Here is a 26,319-nt window from a genome sequence, read left to right as displayed (position 1 = left end):
GACCCAGGTATTGAACCTGCTTCTCTTATGTATTGTCCTGACCCAGGGATTGAACCTGCATCTCTTATATTTCCTGCATTGGGAGGCTAGTTCTTTACCACTGATGCCAACTGGGAAGCCCTCATCCAGGCTGCATCTATGTAAAACCAAAAGCAGATGGGCAGGATTCAAGGCAGTTCTCTTATCCCTGAAGAATCCTTGACCTCTAATGAAACTTGCTGCATTTTTACTGACCCTGGGCTGTTGCCAGTGGCCTACCTATCTGGTCTGCCGCTTGGAAGATGACCAACTGGCAGATTAGAGGCATCACTTTTTGGTTTCATGATTTATTTCTCATATGCTCTTTACTTTCAGTTCTTGTTTGTGTTTTGTTTTCATTTTAGGCCCAGACCGTATCTGTTTAAAGGAGATCACAAATTTCCCACAGACAAAGAGAATTTACCAGTGATTATTCTCTATGCAGAAATGGGTACAAGAGCATTTCGTAAATTTCACGCAGTGTTGTCTGAAAAAGCTCAAAATGGGGAAATTCTTTATGTTCTTCGGCATTACATTCAGGTACATGCTTGCTTTATTCAAGATTACTTTGGCTATAAAAACTTTTTTATAACTACTTTTTATAATTTCTCTACTAGATTTTACATAATAACTTCTAGAATACTTATATCTGATAACACAACTATCAAATGTGAATTTTATGTGGAAAAATATATTGGGATTCTGTGTCTTTTCTGGAAAGTATCCTGTTTATGTTTCTTTCCCTTATCATATGTATATCTGGAACAGATTTACAACTTGGATAAAAAACAAAACCATACAACAATAGGATGCATAATATTTGGTAGGACTAATAAACATAGTTATTTTTAATTAAAATGTATCCATAATGAGGAAATCTAACTTGATATATTGATAGTATATATTAGTTCATTGTGCTAAGCATTGTACAGGAATGCTCTCAAACCAATCTGTTTGAAAGGGTGCTTACTTATTCAAGTTTCAGATCAAATGTGTAGTATTATCCCCCACTCTCCCGACTCTCACTGCTATCACACTCTACCACATTATTCTATTTTTAATGACTTCATAAAACGTATTACTATGCTATGTCAAATTTTATTTAACACCTCCACCCCCCACCAACACACACATACAACCAAACTCTCACCTCATACACTAAAATGGCTCTTAGAAGGACTTTTCTTTTTTACTTCTATATTCCAAACATGGAAAGAGTGTTTTAATTTGCACTTCCCAAAATATTCATGCTAAGTATTAATATACAATTCCTCTGTATCCATGGTTCAGAATCTGCAGGTTCAACCAACCAAGGATTATGTAATAGTGTAGTTTACAATTGGAAAAAAAATCCATGTATAATTCGATCATTGCACTTTACACAGTTCAAACCTATGTTGTTCAAAGGTTTGATTTGATTTGATATCAAATCATTATATTTATTGTACACTGTAAACTAATACAATGTTATATGTCAGTTATATCAGAAAAAGAATATGAGATTACAGTATATGTTTATCTTTTTTAAAGAAGTCCCCAAGTGATTTTAATATGCTCCTGCTGGGTGGCATTTTCATCTATTAAGAATCAGTGTCCCAGGCTGTTCTTTGGAGAATGTGACCATTAAATATACTTCTGTGAAAGCATACTCAACAGTTATCTGGGTACTTTGTAGCATCAAATTATAACCTATTTAATTAATTACATATTGTGCATCCAAAATAATTATACTGTAAATCTAGTCAACATGTAATTCTAATAAAAACAGAGTTATTCACGCTGCCTTTTGAACAGATGCCTTTTTTGTAGGGAAAGAAGAAATAAGATGATTAAGAAAGATTCCTCTCAACAGTTGATTTAGCTTTTGAGAATTTTTGGTTTGCAAATCCAAAGTTATTAAACTACAATTCAGATTTTTATATTAATGCATTTTCAAATAGAGAAAGTAAATATGAAATTAATGACCATTTATCTTTATTACTGAGGAGCTAATACTGTTCCAGAACTGATGATAGAAATTGGTTATGTGAAATTGCATTTCTTTCATGAACTATAACAAGATATGTGAATTTAGAGCATAGCCACCAACTAATTGTCTTTTGAGTGGACAGTCAAAATGTATTTTTAAATTGAGCTGTATGAAATTGAAAACTCTTTAAAAGACTTTAAACTTTTCCAGATTACTATAATTATAAACAACCCAGTTTTCTTATGCTATCTTTTATTATAGCATATGCCTGAGAAATTAGCAAATTAAATTTTAGTGTGGGCAGCAATGTTAAACACTTTCTGCATATCTGAAGCTAATTCTTACATCATCTTATTTAAAAATAAAACAGTCCAGGAATAGTCACTCAGGTTATATACTTACTTATTTTTAAGACTTGGGGGGAAGTTTAGGGAGGAAAGAAGAGTTAAAAGAGTAGTATACTATTAAGATTTCTTTTCCATTTGGTGTCTGCCTCTTCCTCTGTCATGTGTAGGATTGGAAAACTGCCCTCATCCAGATCGTAGTTAAGCCCAAGGCATAACATCTTCATAGTTCAGTTCAGTTGCTCAGTCGTGTCCGACTCTTTGCGACCCCATGAATCGCAGCACTCAAGGCCTCCCTGTCCATCACCAACTCTGGAGTCTACCCAAACCCATATCCATCAAGTCGGTGATGCCATCCAGCCATCTAATCCTCCGTCTCCTCCTTCTCCTCCTGCCCCCAATCCTTCCCAGCATTAGGGTCTTTCCCAATGAGTCAACTCTTTGCATGAGGTGGCCAGAGTATGGAGTTTCAGCTTCAACATCAGTCCATCTTCACAGGAGTTTGCTAAGTACTAGGTTAAATAGGTTTTCTAACCCATGGAAAAATATGCCAAATGGTAATGATTATAGCACAACTGATAAGAATTCAGTCTAGAAGCCAGAAAGAACCTTAGACATCTTCTAAAGTTTACATGTATTCATCCAGGTTGCTTACTTTTTAAAAAAAAATGACTTTTTTTTCTTATGGTAATTTCTAGAAGTACATTTTATGTTTGCCCTTAATATATAAGGTGAAAGAAAGTAAGGTACCAAATTCTGATCACAAATACTTCAGACAACTCAGTTTTAGGCAAATTGTGACCTCTCACTGCAAGGATAGGTGCTAATCTGTGGCATTTGGTATATTTTAATCATCAAGAAACATGAAGAAAGAACTGAATAGGTTGCTCAAGGCACTGAGTTTTTTTGTTTCTTTTGCCTCTACTTTCCAGTATTTGCTTTTGGGGACACTCTAGTTGCCCTCCATACAGACAACTAGCAAATGAAAGCACTTACTGGTTTAGGAAATGTTGTGTAGTTCTCCCCAAAGAGTACAGTTTTGTTGAAAGTCACTTGTATTGGATCCTCTGTTAATTAACTCATGGGAAAGATGGCAAAATTATCATGGTATAACAGAAAAAGATCAGATACTTTTTTCATTGTAAGAGTAATTAAAACATTAGTGTCATGACAGAGGTTTTAGAAAGTAAAGAAGTGGTCATCAATAAGTTTCTAGTTCCTTGATAGACTATCTCTAAAGAGAATATAAATATCCCCTGAATAGCAGTATTTCACAGTGATTAAAAACTTCAGTATTAATGATTTACCCTCATGTCCTAACACACAGTCATTCTGAATTCAAAAGCAGGTGTTTGACAAAATATTTTCTTTCTTTTAAAAAAAAAAATGTGTTTGAACAGAAACCATCCTCACAGAAAATGTATTTATCTGGCTATGGTGTGGAGCTAGCGATTAAGAGTACAGAATACAAAGCATTGGATGATACTCAAGTCAAAAGTAAGTTTATTCTCTATGTTTGTGTAGAAAAAATTTGGAGGGTTACATACTATCATTTAATCCTACACATGTTAATTTGAGGCTGGAGGCAATTTAATTTTAAACTAAAATGTATTTCATGTTATTATGCTCTCAGAAATTTCAAAAATTGGAAGTAGCATATTATTTTGGTTATATTCAATGGCTTCCCAGTCATTTTCAGCAACATATAAAAATTGATACTACATATAGGATTTGTAGAAGCAATAGATGAGGCTGCTTATGACTACGAGGGGGCTCACCCAGTTCAGACTGGCCTGTGATGTACCTAATCATCCCCTGGGGGCAAAGATTGTGGATCTAAAGGGGTTGTGTCATGGTAAACCTGAAACTCACTGGTAGCACTGCTTTACAAAGCTTGGTCTGAAGTATTTATTTTTAATAAAGTTAGTTTTGTATTGTGTTTTTGTTTTGAAATGGGATGGGAAAGTCCTGTGAATATTTGGTTAGATTGATTAGATCTGCAATCTACCAATCCAGTATCTATGTTCTGTGTACTGAGTGCATGCTCTAGATGAAAGAATCTGGAGATCTAAAAACGGTAAAGAATTTTTCGGATTCTTATGGAAATCTTTTATTACCTGGCTCATTGGAAATGTATTTATACCTGATTCTTGGTTAAGAATTTCTAATTCATTCTGTTACATGCTCTCTGATGCTGCTTCTGCTTCCGCTTTGTTTTTCTATTCAAGCTCTGGTCCTAGAGGCCTTGTTCTGATTACAGCTTAGCTCTAGTCCCTCCTACTGAGTGTGCTACAGATCAACATCTGTATTATTGCAATTGAAATCCTGCTGGTTGCTGAAAAAGTATAGCAGAAATAGTAATACCCAGATTTTTTATATTTCCATATAGCTTGTATATTGCTCTACAGTGCTTTATAATTTAGTGTCTTGTTTAGTGCTTCCCACTGGTAAAGAATCTGTCTGACAGAACAGGAGACATAAGAGACTTGGGTTCAATCCCTGGGTCAGGAAGATCCCCTGGAGGAGAGCATGACAACCCACTCCAGTACTCTTGAATGGAGAATCCCGTGGACAGAGGAGGCTGGCGGCCTGCGGTCCATAGGATTGCAAAGAGTCGGACACGACTGAAGTGACTCAACATGCACATGCACACACACATCTTATTTAACAGTCATGGTAGTAGCATAGGCATTTTCTAACTGTCCTTGGGCTTGTAGAAGTTTCTTTAAAAAGTCATGTGATATTCAACAGTAAAACAATTTTAAAAAGTCATGTGATTACATATATTACCTATATTACAAACTGCAGGTTAACTTTTATCATATATTTGGAATATATCTTCTCTCCATTCTACTTGCCACTCCTTTAGTTCACTTCTTTTTTCCCCCCTCTGCTTATGACTATCAGTCTTCCAACTGACCTTCTCTTCAGGACCCTTAATCCTCTTATCTCCAAAAGAGAATAATCCATCTGTTCTCCACAGTACTTTCTGATTGAACTTCCTGTGTTCAATCAGAACTTCTGACTTTGTGATTCTACCAATTAAAAACCCTTAGTTACCTAAATAACTAAGTAACCCTAGTGGTTCCTTGTAACCTCCTCATAAATTAAAGTCCTATTACACAATGGAGCTTTCCACAGCTTGGCCTCTTTCTGCCTTCTTACTGCCTCTCAGACCTCTCATTTGTACCCTGTGGTCCTGTAACACTGCACTACTATACAGAACAATTTTCTGTTTCCTGGATGGGTCCATGTATTGCTCTGTGCCAAGGCTTTATGACCTCTGGAGTACTTTCATCCCTTAGCATATGTTGTTCCTCTGTCTGAAACCTTCCTTTCACCTCTTACTTGTCTGAGGCCTGCTCATCTTTTAAGAATTGTATGTCTCTGTCAGTACCTCTGAGATGGCTGCCTATGTTCCTGCTCTGTCAGAGGAGGATTTTTCCATTTTCTGTATTCCATATATTTTGTCCTTCCTTTTGGAAAAGTTTTAAACAGTCTGTTAAAGCTGTCTATTTGTCTCTCTCATTTACCACCCAGTAAGGTTTGTGTCTTTTGCATGTCTCCTCCTGGTGTCTATCTGGCAGGCAGTGGGCATTATAGAAGGCAGTCAGTAATGTTTACCTGATTAAAGCATTCCAGGGTTTTTAGTTGTGGTCTTAGAAGTCCAGACTCTCAGACGAATAAGAACGGAGAAGTGTACTTTATGCCCTCTGATGGAACATAGCCCCTTGCTGTAAAAGGTCACAGATTCTTACAACCTGAAGTACCCTCAAACACACCCTTACTACACTGTATACTATAACAATTTGGTAAGTAAAGGAGAGGGGAAAGGAAATGAATATAAAATATATCTTTATCCTTTGAGACCATGAGTTTTGGTGTCTATCTAAAGGTTTCATGATTATGTCTGAAGGTGTCAGAAATATGTGAAAACTCCTGTATGTTTTAGGGTTTAGATTTCTTGTTGGCATAAGAATAAGCCCAGGGTTTCTTGCAGACTTCTTGGTTTATCAGTTCACTCTAGTTCAATTGCTCATTAGAGTCTGACACTTTGCGACCCCATGTACTGCAGCACACCAAGCCTCTCTGTCCCTCACCAACTCCTGGAGTTTACTCAAACTCACGTCCATTGAGTCGGTGATGCTATCCAACCATCTTCTCCTCTGTCGTCCCTCTCTCATCATGTCTTCAGTCTTCCCAGCATCAGGGTCTTTTCCAGAGAGTCAGTTCTTCGCATCAGGTGGCCAAAATATTGGAGTTTCAGCTTCAGCATCAGTCCTTCAAATGAATATTCAGGACGGATTTCCTTTACGATGGACTGGTTGGATCTCATTGCAGTCCAAGGGACTCTCAGGAGTCTTCTCCAACACCACAGTTCAAAAGCATCAATTCTTCAATGCTCAGCTTTCTTTATAGTCCAACTCTCACATCCATACATGACTATGGGAAAAACCATAGCTTTGACTAGATGAACCTTTGTTGGCAAAGTAATGTCTCTGCTTTTTAATATGCTGTCTAGCTTGGTCATAACTTTTCTTCCAAGGAGTAAGCATCTTTTAATTGCATGGCTGCAGTCACCTTCTGCAGTGATTTTGGAGCCCCCAAAAATAAAGTGTCACTTTCCACTGTTTCCCCATCTATTTCCCATGAAGTGATGGGACCAGACCATGATCTTAGTTTTCTGAATGTTGAGTTTTAAGCCAACTTTTTCACTCTTCTCTCAAGAGGCTCTTTAGTTCTTCACTTTCTGCCATAAGGGTGGTGTCATCTGCATATCTGAGGTTATTGATATTTCTTGCAGGAATCTTGCTTCCAGCTTGTGCTTCATCAAGTCCAGCATTTCTCATGATGTACTCTGCATACAAGTTAAATCAGCAGGGTGACAATATACAGCCTTGATGTACTCCTTTCCCTGTTTGGAACCAGTCTGTTGTTCCATGTCCAGTTCTAACTGTTGCTTCCTGACCTGCATACAGGTTTCTCAAGAGGCAGCTCAGGTGGTCTGGTATTCCCATCACTTTCAGAATTTTCCACAGTCTTTTGTGATCCACACAGTCAAAGCCTTTGGAATAGTCAATAAAGCAGAAGTAAATGTTTTTCTGGAACTCTCTCGCTTTTTCAATGATCCAACAGATGTTGGGATTTGACCTCTGGTTCCTCTGCCTTTTCTAAAACCAGCTTGAACATCTATCTGGAAGTTTACGGTTCACATACTGTTCAATTTGACTTGGAGAATTTTGAGCATTACTTTACTAGCGTGTGAGATGAGTGCAATTGTGCGGTAGTTTGAGCATTCTTTGGCATTGCCTTTCTTTGGGATTGGAATGAAAACTGACCTTTTCCAGTCCTGTGGCCACTGCTGAGTTTTCCAAATTTGCTGGCATATTGAGTGTGGCATTTTCACAACATCATGTTTTAGGATTTGAAATAGGTAAACTGGAATTCAGCCACCTCCACTAGCTTTGTTTATAGTGAGGCTTCCTAAAGCCCACTTGACTTCGCATACCAGGATGTCTGGCTCTAGGTGAGTGATCACACCATTGTGTTTATTTGGATCATAAAGATTTTTGTTCTTCTTGCCACCTCTTCTTAATATCTTCTGCTTCTGTTAGGTCCCTACCATTTCTGTCCTTTATTGTGCCCATCTTTGCATGAAATGTTCTCTTGGTATCTCTGGTTTTCTTGAAGAGATCTCTAGCCTTTCCCATTCTATTGTTTTCCTCTATTTCTTTGCATTGATCACTGAGGAAGGCTTTCTTATCTCTCCTTGCTATTCTATGGAACTCTGCATTCAAATGGATATATCTTTTCTTTTCTCTTTGCCTTTTGCTTCTCTTCTTTTTATAGCTATTTGTAAGGCCTCTTCAGACAACCATTTTGCCTTTAGACATTTCTGTTTCCTGGGGATGGTCTTGATCACTGCCTGCTCTACAGCGTCACAAACCTCCATCCATAGTTCTTCAAGCACTCTATCAGATCTAATCCCTTGAATCTATTTGTCATTTCCACTGTATAATTGTAAGGGATTTGATTTAGGTCATACCTGAATCATCTAATGGTTTTCCCTACTTTCTTCAGTTTAAGTCTGAATTTGGCAATAAGGAGTTCATGGTCAATGCTATAGTCAGCTCCTGGTCTTGTTTTTGCTGACTTTATAGAAGTTCTCCATCTTTGGCTACAAAGAATATAATTGATCTGATTTTTGGTATTAACCATCTGGGGATGTCCATGTGTAGAGTCTTCTCTTGTGTTGTTGGAAGAGGGTGTTTGCTATGACCAGTGTGTTCTCTTGGCAAAACTCTGTTAGCCTTTGCCCTGCTTCTTTCTGTACCCTAAGGCCAAATTTGCCTGTTACTTCAGCTGTTTCTTGACTTCCTACTTTTGCATCCCAGTCTGCTATAATGAAAAGGACATCTTTTTTGGTTGTTAGTTCTAGAAGGTCTTGTAGGTCTTCATAGAACCGTTCAGCTTCAGCTTCTTCAACATTACTGGTCAGGATATCAGTTCGGTCCAGTTCAGTCTCCCAGTCATGTCTGACTCTTTGTGACCCCATGGACCGCAGCACGCCAGGCCTCCCTGTCCATCATCAACTCCCGGAGTTTACTCAAACTCACGTCCATTGAGTCGGTGATGCCATCCAACCATCTCATCCTCTTTTGTCCCCTTCTCCTCCCACCTCCAATCTTTCCCAGCATTAGGGTTTTTTCAAATGAGTCAGCTCTTTGCATCAGGTGGCCAAAGAATTGGAGTTTCAGCTTCAACATCAGTCTTTCAATGAACACTCAGGACTGATCTCCTTTAAGATGGACTGGTTGGATCTCCTGGTAGTCCAAGGGACTCTCAAGAGTCTTCTCCAACACCTCAGTTCAAAAGCATCAGTTCTTTGGTGCTCAGCCTTCTTTAATGTCCAACTCTCACATGCATACACGACTACTTGAAAAACCATAGCCTTGACTAGACGGATCTTTGTTGGCAAAGTAATGTCTCTGCTTTTGACTATGCTGTCTAGGTTGGTCATAACTGTCCTTCCACAGAGTAAGCATCTTTTAATTTCATGGCTGCAGTCACCATCTGCTGTGATTTTAGAGCCTGAAAAAATTAAATCTGCTGTTTCCACTCTTTCCCCATCTATTTGCCGTGAGGTGATTCTACCAGAAGCCATGATCTTAGTTTTCTGAATGTTGAGCTTTAAGCCAACTTTTTCACTCTGCTGTTTCACTTTCATCAAGAGGCTCTTTAGTTCTTCTTCACTTTCTGCCTTAAAGTTGGTGTCATCTGCATAGACTTGGATTACCGTGATAGTGAATGGCTTGCCTTGGAAATGAACAGAGATCATTCTGTCATTTTTGAGATTGCATCCAAGTACTGCATTTTGGACTCTTTTCTTGACTATAATGGCTACTCCATTTCTTCAAAGGCATTCTTGCCCATAGTAGTAGATATAATGTTAATCTGAGTTATTAAGAGGTGGCAACAGTACACTGAAGAACTATACAAAAGAAAACTTCATGACCCAGACAGTCATGATGGTGTGATCACTCACCTAGAGCCAGACATCCTGAAATGTGAAGTCAAGTGGGCCTTAGGAAGTATAACTATGAAAAAAGCTAGTGGAGGAGATGGAATTCCAGTTGAGCTATTTCAAATCCTAAAAGATGATGCTGTGAAAGTGCTGCACTCAATATGCCAGCAAATTTGGAAAACTCAGCAGTGGCCACAGGACCAGAAAAGGTCAGTTTTCATTCCAATCCCAAAGAAAGGCAATGCCAAAGAATGCTCAAACTACCGCACAATTGCACTCATCTCACACGCTAGTAAAGTAATGCTCAAATTCTCCAAGCCAGGCTTCAGCAATATGTGAACAATGAATTTCCAAATGTTCAAGCTGGATTTAGAAAATGCAGAGGAACTAGAGATCAAGTTGCCAACATCCGCTGGATCATGGAAAAAGGAAGAGAGTTCCAGAAAGTCATCTATTTCTGCTTTATTGACTATGCCAAAACCTTTGACTGTGTGGATCACAGTAAACTGTGGAAAATTCTGAAAGAGATGGGAATACCAGACCACCTGGCCTGCCTCTTGAGAAACCTGTATGCAGGTCAGGAAACAACAGAACTGGACATGAAACAACAGACTGGTTCCAAATAGGAAAAGGAGTACGCCAAGGCTATATATTGTTACCCTGCTTAACTTATAGGCAGAGTACATCATGAGAAATGTTGAGCTGGAGGAAGCACAAGCTGGAATCAAGATTGCTGGGAGAAATATCAATAACCTCAGATATGCAGATAACACCACCCTTATGGCAGAAATTGAAGAAGAACTAAAGAGCCTCTTGATGAAAGTGAAAGAGGAGAGAGAAAAAGTTGGCTTAAAGCTCAACATTCAGAAAACTAAGATCATGGCATCTGGTCCCGTCAGTTCATGGCAAATAGATGGAGAAACAGTGACTATTTTTCTGGGCTCCAAAATCACTGCAGATGGTGATTGCAGCCATGAAATTAAAGACGCTTACTCCTTGGAAGGAAAGTTATGACCAACCTAGACAGCGTATTAAAAAGCAGAGACATTACTTTGCCAACAAAGGTCCGTCTAGTCAAGGCTATGGTTTTTCAAGCAGTCGTGTGAGCGTGTTAGAGTTGGACTATAAAGAAAGCTGAGCGCCAAAGAGCTGATGCTTTTGAACTGTGGTGTTAGAGAAGACTCTTGAGAGTCCCTTGGACTGCAAGGAGATCCAACCAGTCCATCCTAAAGGAGATGAGTCCTGGGTTTTCATTGGAAGGACTGACGTTGAAGCTGAAACTCCAAAACTTTGGCCATCTGATGCAGAGAGCTGACTCATTTGAAAAGACTCTGATGCTGGGAAAGATTGAGAGCAGGAGGAGAAGGGGATGACAGAAGATAAGATGGTTGGATGGCATCACCTACTCAATGGACATGGGTTTGGGTGGACTCCAGGAGTTGGTGATGGACAGGGAGGCCTGGCGTGCTACGGTTCATGGGGTCACAAAAAGTTGGACACGACTGAGCGAATGAACTGAACTGAACTCAGTTAAATTCACCTATTCCAGTCCATTTTAGTTCTCTGCTTCCTAAAATGTCGATGTTCATTCTTGCCATCTCCTGTTTGACCACTTCCAATTTGTCTTGATTCATGGACCTAACATTCCAGGTTCCTATGCAGTATTGCTCTTTATAGCATCAGACTTTACTTCTGTCACCAGACACATTCACAACTGGGTGGTGTTTTTGCCTTGGCTCTGTCTCTTCATTCTTTCTGAAGTTATTTCTCCACTGTTCGCCAGTAGCATATTAGGCACCTACTGACCTGGGGAGTTCATGTTTCAGTGTCCTATTTTTTTGCCTTTTCATACTGTTCATGGGGTTCTCGAGGCAAGAATACTGAAATGGTTTGCCATTCCCTTCTCCAGTGGACCACGTTTTGTCAGAACTCTCCACTATGACCTGTTCATCTTGGGTGGCCCTAAATGGCATGGCTCATAATTTCCTTGAGTTAGACAAGGCTCTGGTCCATGTGATCAGATTGGTTAGTTTTCTGTGCTTGTAGTTTTCAGTCTGTCTGCTCTGATGGAGAAGGGTAAGAGGCTTATGGAAGCTTCCTGATGGGAGAGACTGACTGAAGTGGAAATTGGGTCTTGTTCTGATGGGTGGGGCCTTGTTCAGTAAATCTTTAATCCAATTTTCTGTTGATGGGTGGGGCTGTGTTCCCTCCTTGTTATTTCAGTTCAGTTCAGTCACTCAGTCACGTCCAACTCTTTTCGACCCCATGAATCACAGCACGCCAGGATTCCCTGTCCATCACCAACTCCTGGAGTTCACCCAAACTCATATCCATCGAGTCAGTGATGCAATCCAGCCATCTCATCCTCTGTTTTCCTCTTCTCCTCCTGCCCCAAATCCGTCTCAGCATCAGGGTCTTTTCCAATGAGTCAGCTCTTCACGTGAGGTGGCCAAAGTATTGGAGTTTCAGCTTCACCATCAGTCCTTCCAATAAACACCCTTGTTATTTACCTGTGACCAAACTATGGTGAAGGTAATGAAGATAATGGTGACCTCCTTCAAAAGGTCCCATGCACGCACTGCTACACTCAGTGCGCCCCACCCTTCAGAGGCCAACCCATGCCTCTGGACTTGGACACTTTGGGCAAGTCTGGATCAGTCTCTTGGTTTATCACTCTAGTATAAAATAGAGCTTGACTACAAAATGATCTATAGAGCATATAGCTGGTTGTAAAGTATTTAGTATTCAAGCTTGTTTACTAAGAGAGCACACTCTTATATCATTAGACTGATCCATGAAAGAAAAGGTAAAAAAAAAATGCAATTTGATTTTGAGTTCTAATTTTTTGTCACATATTCCTCTTCCAGTCTGAAATATGTTCATTTTATGTTTTTGTTTTCAAAATATAGCTGTGACTAATACTACTGCAGAAGATGTTACTGAAACAAATGAAGTTCAAGGATTTCTTTTTGGGAAATTAAAGTAAGTCTGAATAGAAATGAAACTATTACTATACTCTTAAGCTTGTTTTTAAAGGAATAGATTCAATATGTTGTGTTGGCGTATTTTTCACATTCTAAATGTACATATTACTGTTTTTATTACAAAAGTAACACAGAGTTAATGCAAAAAAGCTCAAAATTGAAAAATAATCACTAATTCCACAGGACAATGAGTACAATTAGAGATAATGGAAATTTAAAATGATCAGAGTTATCTCTGGCAAAAACTAAAAAAAAATTTGTAGAATCTTTTCTGATGGGTTACACAATTCATAGTTTTTATTGGCTTTTTAACATAAAAAAATCAGCACTTTTATGTCTTAAAAGAGAAAATATTTATTTCCCTAAATTTCTGTCACAAGATTGCCATATTAAATACCTTTTAACTTCTGGTCTTCATTTTATATACACATATAAGTAACCTTTCCAAAAGTAAACTTCTCCTGCTTTGCTTTTCCTGCATCACTGAATGAAGACAAGGAATAGGATGGTGAGTGTTCTCTGAATGTTAACGGATGGGAATTTTAGTTTTATGTGTGGTTTTTCTTATTAACAAGAAGGGCAAGTTTGTGATTCCATTATAAAGGCAAAATTAATTAAAAATAAAGAACCATTTTTATTAATATCTTTAGTTCTTATTTAATATTACAAATATGTATAAAGGATACTTATGTCAGTTCTGTGAGGAGATAATTGTACAGAGCAAAGGGAACATTTTTGGACATTATATTGCTTTATACAGATGACTGAATTACATTTCTGTAGTTTGCTGGACAGATTCTATGCTTGTAACCTGTTAATGCTTCTTGTAAAATGGATTTAAGGAAGGTTTTTATTTAGTAGATAACATTTTTATTCCATTTCCAGCTATGTCTCACATCATAGAATCCATACTTTCTTAAACATAACTATTTATGGGAATAAATTGCTTGTATTCCAAAAAGCCTTTGGAACTCTGGGATATTAGTTTTTTTGGAGAGGAAGTATCCAGGTTTTACATAATTGTTTTAAGCAAAAAGCTTTTGCTTTGATGTATTGTATGAATAATGTCTTTTTGCCTGGATTACATACATAATTTTACCAGTAAAAATTATCATTAAGCTTATGATTAAAGATGAAAAGCAACACAACAGCTCTTACAAACTTAATATTACTCTGTAACAAAATATTGTGAAAGGAGTGGTAAATTCATAGTGAACCTCTTTTCAAAGAAGTTCTATTGCTTTTTCACTATAAGAGCAGTCTTGATTAGTTTTCAAATGTAGTCCCACATTGGAATAAAATTTCAACATAGGACATTGCAGTACATGTATTACAGTTAACTATGAGATGACTCCATTTATGTATGCATGTTCTGTATATTTAGTTTTCCTCTCACTTTAAAATACTCATTTCTCCTTACTGTTGAAAATACAAAATTTATTTATAAATTGGGCCAATAGCTAGATAAACTTTTAAAAAAAGAATTCTCTCTAATCATAGGAAGTGGTACTATGTGTTGAGTTCATGAGAGATTGGAGAATAAGATGGTAATTTTTATTATATGTATGGTAAAATGCCATTCTTCTGCATTATTATTTGTCAGTCTTTAAGAATACCTCAGTTCAGTTCAGTCGCTCAGTCATGTCCCACTCTTTGCAACCCCGTGAACCGCAGCACGCCAGGCCTCCCTGTCCATCATCAACTCCCGGAGTCCACCCAAACCCAAACCCATGTCCACTGAGTCAGTGATGCCATCCAACCATTTCATCCTTTGTTATCCCCTTCTCTGCACGCCTTCAATCTTTCCCAGCATCATGGTCTTTTCAAAAGAGTCAGTTCTTCGCATCAGGTGGCCAAAGTATTGGAGTTGCAGCTTCAGCATCAGTCCTTCCAATGAATATTCAGGACTGATTTCCTTTAGGATGGACTGGTAGGATCTCTTGCTGTCCAAGGGACTCTTCAGGAGTCTTCTCCTATACCACAGTTCAAAAACATCAATTCTTCGGTGCTCAGCTTTCTTTATAGTCCAACTCTCACATCCATACATGATTACTGGAAAAACCACAGCCTTGACTAGATGGACCTTTGTTGGCAAAGTAATGTCTCTGCTTTTTAATATGCTATTTAGGTTGGTCATAACTTTCCTTCCAAGGAGTAAGCGTCTTTTAATTTCATGGCTGTAGTCATCATCTGCAGTGATTTTGGAGCCCCCAAAAATAAAGTCTGTCACTGTTTCCATTGTTGCCCCATCTATTTGCCATGAAGTTGTGGGACCAGATGCCATGATCTTAGTTTTCTGAATGTTGAGTTTTAAGCCAACTTTTTCACTTTTCCTCTTTCATTTTCATCAAGAGGCTCTTTAGTTCTTCTTTGCTTTCTGCCATAAGGGTGGTGTCATCTGCATATCTGAGGTTGTTGACATTTCTCCCATCAATCTTGATTCTAGCTTGTGCTTCATCCAGCCCAACATTTTGCATGATGTACTCTGCATATAAGTTACCTTGACGTACTTTTTTCCTGATTTGGAACCAGTCTGTTGTTCCATGTCCAGTTCTAACTGTTGCTTCTCGAACTGAATATAGATTTCTCAGGGTACAAGTCAGGTGGTCTGGTATTCCCATCTCTTTAAGAATTTTGCACATTTTATTGTGATCCACACAGTCAAAGGCTTTGGCATGGTCAATAAAGCAGAAGTAGGTGTTTTTCTGAAACTCTCTTGCTTTTTCCATGATCCAATGAATCATGATCAGCAAATTGTAATATGTAGATATGTTTAATTGGGCAAAATTATCTTATTTAAATTTTCTTTATAAGTTTCAAAGATGGAACTTTTCAGAAATAAGCTAAAATTTTATGGGACGCATTGATGTCTTTCTTTATAAAATAATGTTTGTTTTTAATTATAAAAGCAAGACTTGCAATTTATAAAATGTTAAAGACAACATGTATAACATAAAAACTAATAATTCTGTCCTCATCCTTGGATCCCTTACAGGTAATGTTAACAAATGACAGTATATATCTCCGTATTTTGTTTTGTTTTATACATTGAAAAAAAGAAGACATGCATGTCCCCTTCTGTATTTTTAAATTCTGTCACTATAACTGCATCATTATTATTATCTTGAACCATTAGTTTGTGTTTAAGTATTAGGAAGAGATAATTTCAAAAATATACTGCTTGTATAATAGTGGTTTATAATATGTGATGATAATTAACATTACTTAATATTCTAATACAGAGAAAGATATTCAGATCTTAGAGATAATCTGACAATATTCCAAAAATACCTGATTGAGAGTAATAAAGAAATGATGCCTTTGAAAGTCTGGGAGCTACAAGGTACAGTATTTCAGTCTATGTTAAAATAGCGTATTGGTAACTGATTTCTGTTTTATTAAATATGCTTTTATATAACATGATGTAAATTATTTCTTAGGCAATAATAATTACTAATTATGTGACATATGCATTACTTTTTGTGGACATAAAATTTAATTGAAATGTTATTCATCAAGTAAGTTATATTTTATCTCTGGAAGATTTAAAATTATATGATGTGCAGTTATCTGGTATTACCCAATCATTTTTAAAGTATGTATGAGTTATCTTGTATGTTCATCTCAAATATTAAACTATATTTCAGGGTATCTACAGCACTGGTTAAAAATCCTGATTAGTAAGTTAAGAGAAATCAGAACTAAATCTTAGTTTTCTTCTCTTTAAAATTTTCATCTTTAGAGACCATTGCATATTTCATTATGACCTCAAAATAGCTTCTGTACTGACATCCTATAAGCAGGTATTTTGAGACCAAAATTTAGTTTGGATTAAACTGTAATTCCTTTTCAGTTTTTAATTTTCTATTTTATTTATAATTTCTAGTGGGTCATAGTGATGTCCTTTTTCTGTGGAATCCATAACTTTTATTATATCTCATCAACTTCTTTTAATACAACAGCCAATTGAAATATACTTGATGCATTATACAGTTCACCATTTAAAGAGTAGAATTAAGTGTAGTATATTTTTAGAGATTTTTAACTGTCACCGTACTCAGTTTTAGGGCTCCCCTGGTAGCCCAGTGATAAAGGAACCACCTGCAGTGCAGGAGGTGCAGGAGCTGTGCGTTTGATCCCTGAGCTGGGAAGATCCTTGGAGAAGGGCATGGCAACCCACTTTAGTACTCTTGCCTGGAGAATCCCTTGGACAGAGGAGTCCAAAGGCTACAATCCATAGGGTCACACAGAGTCGGACATGACTGAAGCAACTTAGCACAGCACACACAATCAGTTTTAGAGTATTTTCCTCACCCCTCCCCGAAGAAACCAACATACCCATATTCAGCCACTTTCCATGACTCTCCAACTCTTCCAGCTGTAGACAGACAACAGTCTACTTTCTTCTTCAAAATGTTCTCCACCATGCCTTCCTTCAGGGGATCTTCCCAACCCAGAGATTGAACCCATGTCTCCCATATTGCAGGTGGATTCTTTAATGTCTGAGCCACCACCACCACCAACAATGTGCATGCTTAGTCGTGTCTGACTCTTTGCAACCCCATGGACATGATTGCACAAGGATGCACACTGTTGGTGGTGGTGGCTCAGACAGTAAAGAATCCACCTGCGATACGGGAGACCTGGGTTCAGTCCCTGGGTTGGGAAGATCCCCTGAAGGAGGGCATGGTGGAGAACATTTTGGAGGAGAAAGTAGACTGTTGCTTTCCACCAGGGAAACCCAAAGTGTTCTCCAAGGGACCCATAATTTAGAAAAGTGTAAGTAATAGAGTGCTTTTAAAGACTGGTAAACAGAGAACATGCATAGTTAGCTTAGTTTTAATTAACCTCCGTAATGTCTGTGTAAGGTATATTTGAATGGACTAGAAATAGGAAGTCTAGTTAAGACATCATTGAATTAGTATAGTGAGAGACAGAACCTTTGCTGTGGTAGAGACATAGATGGGCAGGCTGGATTTAGCAAATATTCAGGAGATTAAAAGACTCAAAGATGACTTTAAAATTTCCAGCTTGGAGCCTCTGTAGAGAGAATATAAAACAGGCTTGGGGTTGAATACAGGGTTCAGAAATAATCAGACTGGCATTTAAAAAATTGACTTAAAGTAATTGTGACATATTCAGATGACCAGTTCCAGGGGTGGGGTGAATACAAAGTCCTTATACTGAAAGGAGAAGATTTTAAAAGTGGAAAATGTTAGCATAGAGGTTTTTTGAAGGTGGAGGTGCTAACTGAAAGTGCAGAGTAACCAAATTAGTGCACAAGGGAGAGTCTGCTCATTTATGTGGGACAAGCAGACACAATGGAATGATGATGATGAGAGATGGAAGAGCATGTCACAGAAGCCAAGGAAATAGATTCAGGAGAAGGGAAGTGACCAAGACCTTTTCCTTTTTTGATTGATTTAACAAATATTTATTGAATTTCTGCTAGCAATCAGTAATGTCCCTACAACCATGGTTTTATAATTTTTGGCTGACACCTGGAGTAGGAAATATATTTTACATCAAGACCATACAACAAATGTATAATGCGTTAATATATAGATACACTTAAAAAAAAAAAAAACTTCACTATAGATATGTATGTTTACTGTGTGTGTGTATATGTGTGTTAGTTGTTCAGTCGTGTCTGACTCTCTGCTACCCTATGGACTGTAGCTGACCAGGTTCCTCTGTCCATGGGATTTTCCAGGCAAGAATACTGGATTGGGTAGCCATTCCCTTCTCCAGGAGATCTTCCCAACCCAGGGATCGAACCCAGGTCTCCTGCATTGCAGGCAGATTCTTTACCATCTGAGCCACCAGGGAAGCCCCGTATACGTTTACTGAAAGAGAAAGTGAAAGCCACTCAGTTATGTCTGACTCTTTGTGACCCCATGGACTATACGGTCCATGGAATTTTCCAGGCCAGAATACTGGAGAGGGTAGCCTTTCCCTTCTCCAGGGGATCTTCCCAACCCAGAGATAGAACCCAGGTCTCCCTCATTGTAGACGGATTCTTTACCAGCTGAGCCACAAGGGAAGCCCAAGGATACTGGAGTGGGAAGCCTATCCCTTCTCCAGTGGATCTTCCCTACCCAGGAATCAAACCGGGGTCTCCTACATTGCAGGCGGATTCTTTACCAACTGAGCTATCAGGGAAGCCCAATACTACATTTTATTAATTCTGATAAAACTTTCATTATACCCTGTTTCATTTGATTAAAAAAACCTTCCCATTACCCATTAATCTGATTTCACTACCGACTAATGGGTTGCAACTGACACTTTGGAAAACACATATTCCAAAGGTAAAAAGAGCTAAAACAGACATCACATTTCTTCAAAGGATGTGGATAAACGTAAACAGTTTTAAAAACCAGTGTAAAAATCACTATCACAACTGCTGCAGAATAAAGGAACAAAAGATTAAGAAAAGCATATGTCAGGAAGATCTGAGTGGTGAGATAGGGGCAGAGAAGGGGTAACAGAAAAAGGAGGCTTCCTCAAGAAGGGGTGATTGAATAGAGGTCTGAGGAAGGGTTGGAATAAATTCGAGGGTGGGTTATTTAGAGAGAGTATCAAAGACCTTTGTGAGTGTTGGAAATGGAGTGTGAGGGAGAAGAGACACCAGGAACAACTGCTGGATTCATGGTTTACCCAGCTGGATGGACAGTGGTGGATTTGTTGTAAAGAGAAGACCAGAGAGGACCAGATCTGGGCAAAGTTGGGAGGAATATCACAAATTTGTTACTGAACATGTTGCTTTTGAAGTATCCAAGTGATAAAACCAAGAAGACAGTTAAATATGAGAATCCGGATTTAAGAGGCAAAGTGAAAGACTTAAATAACAATTTGAGTCATCTAGGTATGGAACAGTTTAGAGAAAAGCAAAAGCTGGTAATGGACTCTGATAATATTATATTCATTTACTTGTTATTTACACTATCTCAGATTTTATCAGTAAAGGTAAGTTAAAACTTATCTTAATTGGATGGAAGTGATAGCTTTCCATTTCATTTAAAAGTTCTGAATAATGGTAAGTATGAGTGTTTTTTAATGTTTCTATATATGAATACATGGCAAGAAGGGTTATTTAAATTACATGGAAATGTCACAGGTCTAACATGTCAGTTTCTTTAATGATATTTTTTTCCTTCCAGATCTTAGTTTTCAAGCAGCTTCTCAAATAATGTCCACTCCAGTTTATGATGCCATAAAATTAATGAAAGACATTTCGCAGAACTTCCCCATAAAAGCCAGGTATATTAAAGGTTATTGATTGGATGATAGCCAGAACTCTTTCCATTAAATAAATTTTATGAAAATGGCTGATTTCGTTCAACTTAATGATGTCAGTTAATTCTGGTATCTACAGTGTTTGTAGAATGAGGGTCTCTATTCTGTATATTGGTTTTTTTTTTTTAAACTAGAGCAAAATATTGTCTTGTGCATGCATGTTGTTACATACTACAAAATGGAACTCTTGATCACATCTCTCCAGTTACTCTGATGATTCATTGCTCCATGAACTTGTAGATGCTTCCTCAGCCTGAGGATGAAACAGATTGCATTGGTTTCCTCCAGACCCCATCAATGGCGCAACCATAATTAATGCCCAAGGCTAAAAATCTTGCCTCTATTTATGTTCAGACTTAATAAAAGGTTTTTATTTTTCTTTAAAAAAAAAAAGTCACTCTGTAGACAACCAGGAAATGTTCATTGAAATGAAATACTTGATAAATGAATGAAAAAGTTTGCATTATCGAATTTTCAGTTGTAGTTTTATCTCAAATGCTGCCAAATTTTAGGAAATAATACAGACTTATTATGGATTGTTTTAAGATACCCTTTCTGTTTAATGTCAGCTTTTAATTAACAGTCTTTTAACTTTTAAATCTTTCTTCTATGCATAAAATTGGCAGACATATAACTAAGCATTCTTAGGCATTATTAGGTCAAATAAATATAATCAATAGACTTATTTAAAAAACATTTGTGCTGTTTTTAAATTATAAAGGAGTTATAAGCTCTTCAGGAGTAAATATATGAAGTCAATATTATCAGTATTTTAGAATTTATATACTCTGGTCTAGATCCCAGGTTAACCAAAATTCTTTATGTAAAAATATTCTAAAATTTCTTATTTGCAGCAACACATATAATGACAGTGGTAATTTCATACAGAATTTCTGCCCTATGGGCAGAACAACACAAAACAACATTTTCAATCAAGAATACTTGAAAAATAAATACCTAGTAGTAAACAAGCCCTGATAGTATATAATGCATGCAGTGGGTGTGCATGAACTTTTTTACAGTCTCTGTTCCACATGAATCAAATACGTTGTCAAGTGAAAGCCATTGTGCCATCCATCAAATAGGCTGTATGGAAATGTGTGCTTCTCAGTTATAATGCCTTTAGAGTTTTAGTTCCTCATCCAGAGTATTATCTTGCATTGAATCATAGTTTAGTCCTAAACATTTAAGGAAGAATGAATTGTATCTCTCTATGTTCCCAGATATCTGACCAGAATTGCTGTAAATCAGCTTATGAGGGAGGAAATACAGGAAAATCAAAAGGTTAGTTTGAATTCCTTTTTTAAAGAAATTTACTACACTAATAACACTGTATTTTAGACTTTGGGTCTTTAATTTTCATATAAAAAATATTAGCTTGTACTTTTTGATTATTAGAACAGTTCAGGTTGTTCCATTTTTATATTGTCTGCTTTATGTAGCATACAGTTTGTTATTCTAGCCAATCTTTCCTGACATAGATCCTACTTACTTTCTCATTAACCTTACATACTCCAAATTTTCTGCCCATGCTGTATGGTTTTCTTCACAAAATAGAGAATAAAGGCTATGAGATAAATCTTCTGTTTCCTATAAAAGTTTTGCTTAAAAGCTTGTGAAGATTGAGAAAAATTTAAACCACTGGAATGTTACTAGAATCCTATGGCATATAGTATATAGTTGATCACAAATTTGATAAGATTCTGCTAAATGGTCTCTTAAATTACCTACCTCAAGACTCTAAATGATCCTAATTGTGTAAATACTTAGGGAGTGCTTGAGAACACTGCCTGGCTTTATTACATAGGATTTAATTTGGCTTTAAGTAATATAATGCCAGGCACACAGGGCCTTAAACAGTAGGAATTCACTTTTCTCACATTAAAAAGAAGTCTCAAAGTAGGTTGCCACAGACATGTTTTGTTTTTTTTTTTTCTCTCTCTTTTCTGGTTGCAAAATGGCTGCCACAGTTCCAGACTGCTTATCTATATTTAAAGCAGAAAGAGGTAGGAAGATCAACCATGTTCATCTTGAATAAAGCTTTCCTAGAACACTTCAGCCAACTTTGACTTCTGTCTCATTGGCCAAAATTTTGTAATGTGGTTCTTCCTGGCTACGAGGGAACTAGAAAAGTGCCATTCCATTCAGTTGCTCAGTCGGGTCTGACTCTTTGCGACCCTATGAACTGCAGCACGCCAGGCTTCCCTGTCCATCACCAACTCCTGGAGCTTACTCAAACTCATGTCCATTCAGTCGGTGATGCCATCCAAGCATCTCATCCTCTGTCGTCCGCGTCTCCTCCCGCCTTCAATTTTTCCCAGCATCAGGATTTTTTCCATTGAGTCAGTTCTTTGCATCAGGTGGCCAAAGTATTGGGAGTTTCAGCTTCAGCATCAGTCCTTCCAATGAATATTCAGGATTGATCTCCTTTAGGATGGCCTGGTTGGATCTCCTTGCAGTCCAAGGGACTCTCAAGAGTCTTCTTCAACACCACAGTTCAAAAGCATCAATTCTTAGGCGCTCAGATTTCTTTATAATCCAAATCTCATATCCATACATGACTACTGGAAAAATCATAGCTTTGATTAGGTAGACCTTTGTTGGCAAAGTAATGTCTCTGCTTTTAAATATGTTGTCTAGGTTGGTCATAGCTTTTCTTCCAAGGAGCAAGCGTCTTTTACTTTTCTAGTAATTGAGGCAATAAGAGGAGAAATGGGCTAGAGATGATGATAGGTTAGCCAGTTAACAGTGTCTGTCACACCAAGACAGAGTAAGCTCTTAGTAAATATAGGCTGTTTTGATGATGACGAAGGACTACAATGATGATAATGAAGTAGATACACGGTTCATTGGAGATCAAGTGGTAGAAGCCACAACACATCATCCCTACCTGGGATATTCTTTGCTTCACTGACCACCTAACAAATTCTTGCTTATCCTTTAAAACTAAGTATTACTCCTTTCTGTAATTTTCCTAGTTGCTTTCACCATTCTTCAAGCAAAATGCATTTTTTAAAAGAATTTTTGTTTTTGTTTGAATAATGCCACTTACAATAAGGAAGAGAGATTGGGAAAGAAAGGAATGCCAGTGTATCAGTGGCATCACATAATCCAATTTATTTTTTGCTCAGTTAAGAGTCCAAAATGGTTGTTCCTGGTCATCAAAGCTTTGATCTGTGTGATTTTAATTCCAGAGGCTGAAGAGTTTCATGAGGTTTAAGAGATGATATTGTGGGAGTAAAAGAGATAATTGGAAAGACCAAATGGGATTCTTGAGCTTCCCTGGTGGCTCTGATGGTAAAGAATCTGCCTACAACACGGGAGACCTGGGTGTGATCCCTGGGTTGGGAAGATCCCCTGGAGAAGGGAATGGCTACTCACTCCAGTATTCTTGCCTGGAGAATTCCATGGACAGAGGAGCCTGGCAGGCTAGGCAACTTTCACTTTCAAATGGGATGGTTCCAAAGATAGACCACTTTTGATGACATAATCACAGGATGACAGTCAAAGCTAGCTGCTGAAGTAGAATGGAAATGAAAGTTAGGGGAAATGAGTAAATCAGAAAACTCTTAACCTAGAGGTTTGAATGGCCATAGTATCTGGCACAGAGCATTCCACCAGAGATATTTGTTGAATTGAAAACTTTTGAATATTTAGTTTACCTATAACAACTTCCCTGGTGGCTACATGGTAAAGCATCTGCCTACAATGCGGGAGACCAGGGTTCAATCCCTGGGTCAGGGAAGATCTCCTGGAAAAGGAAATGGCAACCCACTCCAGTATTCTTGCTTGGAAAATCCCATGGATGGAAGAGCCTGGTAGGCTACAGTCCATAAGATCACAAAGAGTTGGACATGACTGAGCACGACTTCACTTTATAAAACAGTCTGTATTTAGCAGTATGTAGTTTTTAAAATGTTTTATATATGGTAGCTGTTGTAAATATCCTAATGTATAAACTGAAATCCAGTGATTTATTCTGGGTCACAGGATTTGTACAAGATGGAACCAGAATTTGTGCCCTGGTTTACAGCTCATTTCGGAACAATTTAATAAGAATTCTGAATTTTTCAATTGCCAGTCATCTTGATAGGTGATTGGAAAGATATTTGAGGAAATTAAGAAATTTGATCTAGTCACTTTTCTTCTAAAAATTTTTTTCAGTATTTCCCATTGCCAGAATAAAAACATACAATGGGCTAGAGAAATGTATTTAAATAAAACCAAGTGGGAAGGAAGAGGCTGATATAGACTGTCAGCTCCTCAACAAGAACTCAGCAGGGAAACTGTTGCACAGGCAAAGCTGAGTTTAGTAGACTGGCTGCAGTGAAGGAGAGCAACCTTGATAGACTCTTGTTAGTGTCTCAAAAGGAGGACGTTAGGGTAGAATATTTAGGTTAGAGAAGGTCTTTGTTCAAGTGGTTTAAGTTGGGCTAGACCTGGAAGAACTTTGTGAAGATATACAAAGTAAAAATAAAAGCATTTCTGAAGTAAAAACTAAAATGATAGTGGCACAAAGGAGAACTGACCCTATAGGAAGCACAGTAGAAGACAGATAGAAATAATAAATGCAGAGGAAAAAAAAAACAGGATTCAAGAGAAAATGATAAAGTACAGGCAGGAAAATGAAATCCAACATACCTATACTAGAGTCACAAAATGGAAAAATAAAACCAATGGACAGAATAAGTGCTTAAGACTACAATTAGAAAATTTTCTGAAATGAAGATCCAAATCCACAAATTAAAAGATGCACTGTGTAACTTGGTACAGTTGACCACGAATGGTCAAAATGAAAACATAGACTATTGAACTTTATAGGAAATAAAGGGAATTAATTATTTATGGATTTATTTAAGAAGATTATAATGAAAGAAAATCAGATTGGTGTTAGACTTCTCAAAAACAAATTCAATGTCAAGAAACAATGAAGCTCTACTTATAAGATATTCAAGGAAAGAAAAATTGTCAGTCAAGAAGATATGAATATATGGCTACAAAGATGTTAAACATCCAAAAATTCAGGGGATATTGCTCCCAAGAACACTTTCTGAGGAATTTCTTTGGGCGAAGAACTGACTGAAGATTCCTGGGCAGAAAACCTGCCTTTTGGGCATTGAATATGTTTATGTGAACACTGAAACTAAAAAGTGAGGGACAGGGTAATAGTGTAGTATGAAAACAGTACCTATTCTGAGAAAGATAAAATATTGCTACTGGTAAATATAAGGGGAAAGGTAGAAAATAGAATAAACTTGCTGATTCTGTAACTGTAAACATAGGAATCAAGGATATAAAGCTGAAAAATCAAGCAGTGAAAGCCTAAAATTATTAGAAAGTACATAGTTAACCACTAATGACTAAAAACTATTGAGTAAAATTGTCCAAGAGGAAAAGCAGCAGGAAAAGTTTAAAGGCTTATTCTATTATTTTTTGCAACAAATCATTAGCTATTGGTTAAAAAGATGACGGAGGGTATTAAATAAATATGCATGTTTGATAGTAACTAGTAGAGAAAAGTCTAAATCTTCTGAAGCATGAAGAGAGGTGAGTGAACAAGAAAAAAAAAAGAGAACTTTAAAAATGCATCTTGAAAGAGTAAACAGCATGAAAGAATCCCGTTTGAGGCTAACCAAGTCTAGGATATCAATAAATGTAAATAAGCTTAACATATTAGCAAAAATTTTCTGTTTGTTTCATTAGGTTTGAAATAAACACACCTAATGTTTGTATGTGAAATAAAAACCCTTAACATGATTCAGAAATGTCAAAAAAGAAAGGATGTGCAAAGGTATATCAAGCAAATACTATGTTCTAAGGGTATGATCTTAAAATGCCATGAAGCCAAATTCAGTTCTAAAAATATTAATGACCCAAAAATGGCCCTTTATAACACTAAAGGATACAATTCATAATGAAAATAGAGCAGTTTAAGATAGCTTTACATCAAAACACTGCAGCACCATAATGAAACAAACTACAGGAAATGGAAGGAGAAGTATAATTTACCTCTCTCAGACTAATGAAATGGTCAGAAAGTGAGTAAAGATACAGAAGACCAAGTGAAAGTAGTAATTGCAAAAATTCCAGAAAGTGGAATAAATAGGAAAAAATTCTCAGTCTCAGTGCAAACTAGAAATCAGTAACAAAGTCAGAAAAAGTTTATTCACTTGAAGGTTA

At 37.3% G+C, this 26,319-nt stretch overlaps 1 protein-coding gene across 6 annotated transcripts in view; it reads left to right on the top strand.

The window, feature by feature from the left end:
• UGGT2 (UDP-glucose glycoprotein glucosyltransferase 2) overlaps positions 1-26,319 on the top strand; it is a 144,479-nt gene that overhangs the window by 21,575 nt on the left and 96,585 nt on the right. For all 6 annotated transcript variants that reach the window (XM_086330271.1, XM_086330269.1, XM_086330272.1 and 3 more), the window contains 6 exons: positions 384-558; positions 3,732-3,828; positions 12,766-12,838; positions 16,083-16,183; positions 20,004-20,103; positions 21,363-21,423. In XM_086330271.1, the coding sequence (XP_086186397.1) occupies positions 384-558; positions 3,732-3,828; positions 12,766-12,838; positions 16,083-16,183; positions 20,004-20,103; positions 21,363-21,423 (607 nt within the window). The remainder of the gene's footprint in view (positions 1-383; positions 559-3,731; positions 3,829-12,765; positions 12,839-16,082; positions 16,184-20,003; positions 20,104-21,362; positions 21,424-26,319) is intronic.

Source organism: Bos grunniens, chromosome 12 (genome assembly GCF_055505025.1).
Source record: "Bos grunniens cultivar Pamir isolate PY7600 chromosome 12, Bosgru_T2T1.0, whole genome shotgun sequence".
NCBI classification, from domain to species: Eukaryota; Metazoa; Chordata; class Mammalia; order Artiodactyla; family Bovidae; genus Bos; species Bos grunniens.
This window is presented reverse-complemented; position numbering and strand designations above follow the sequence as displayed.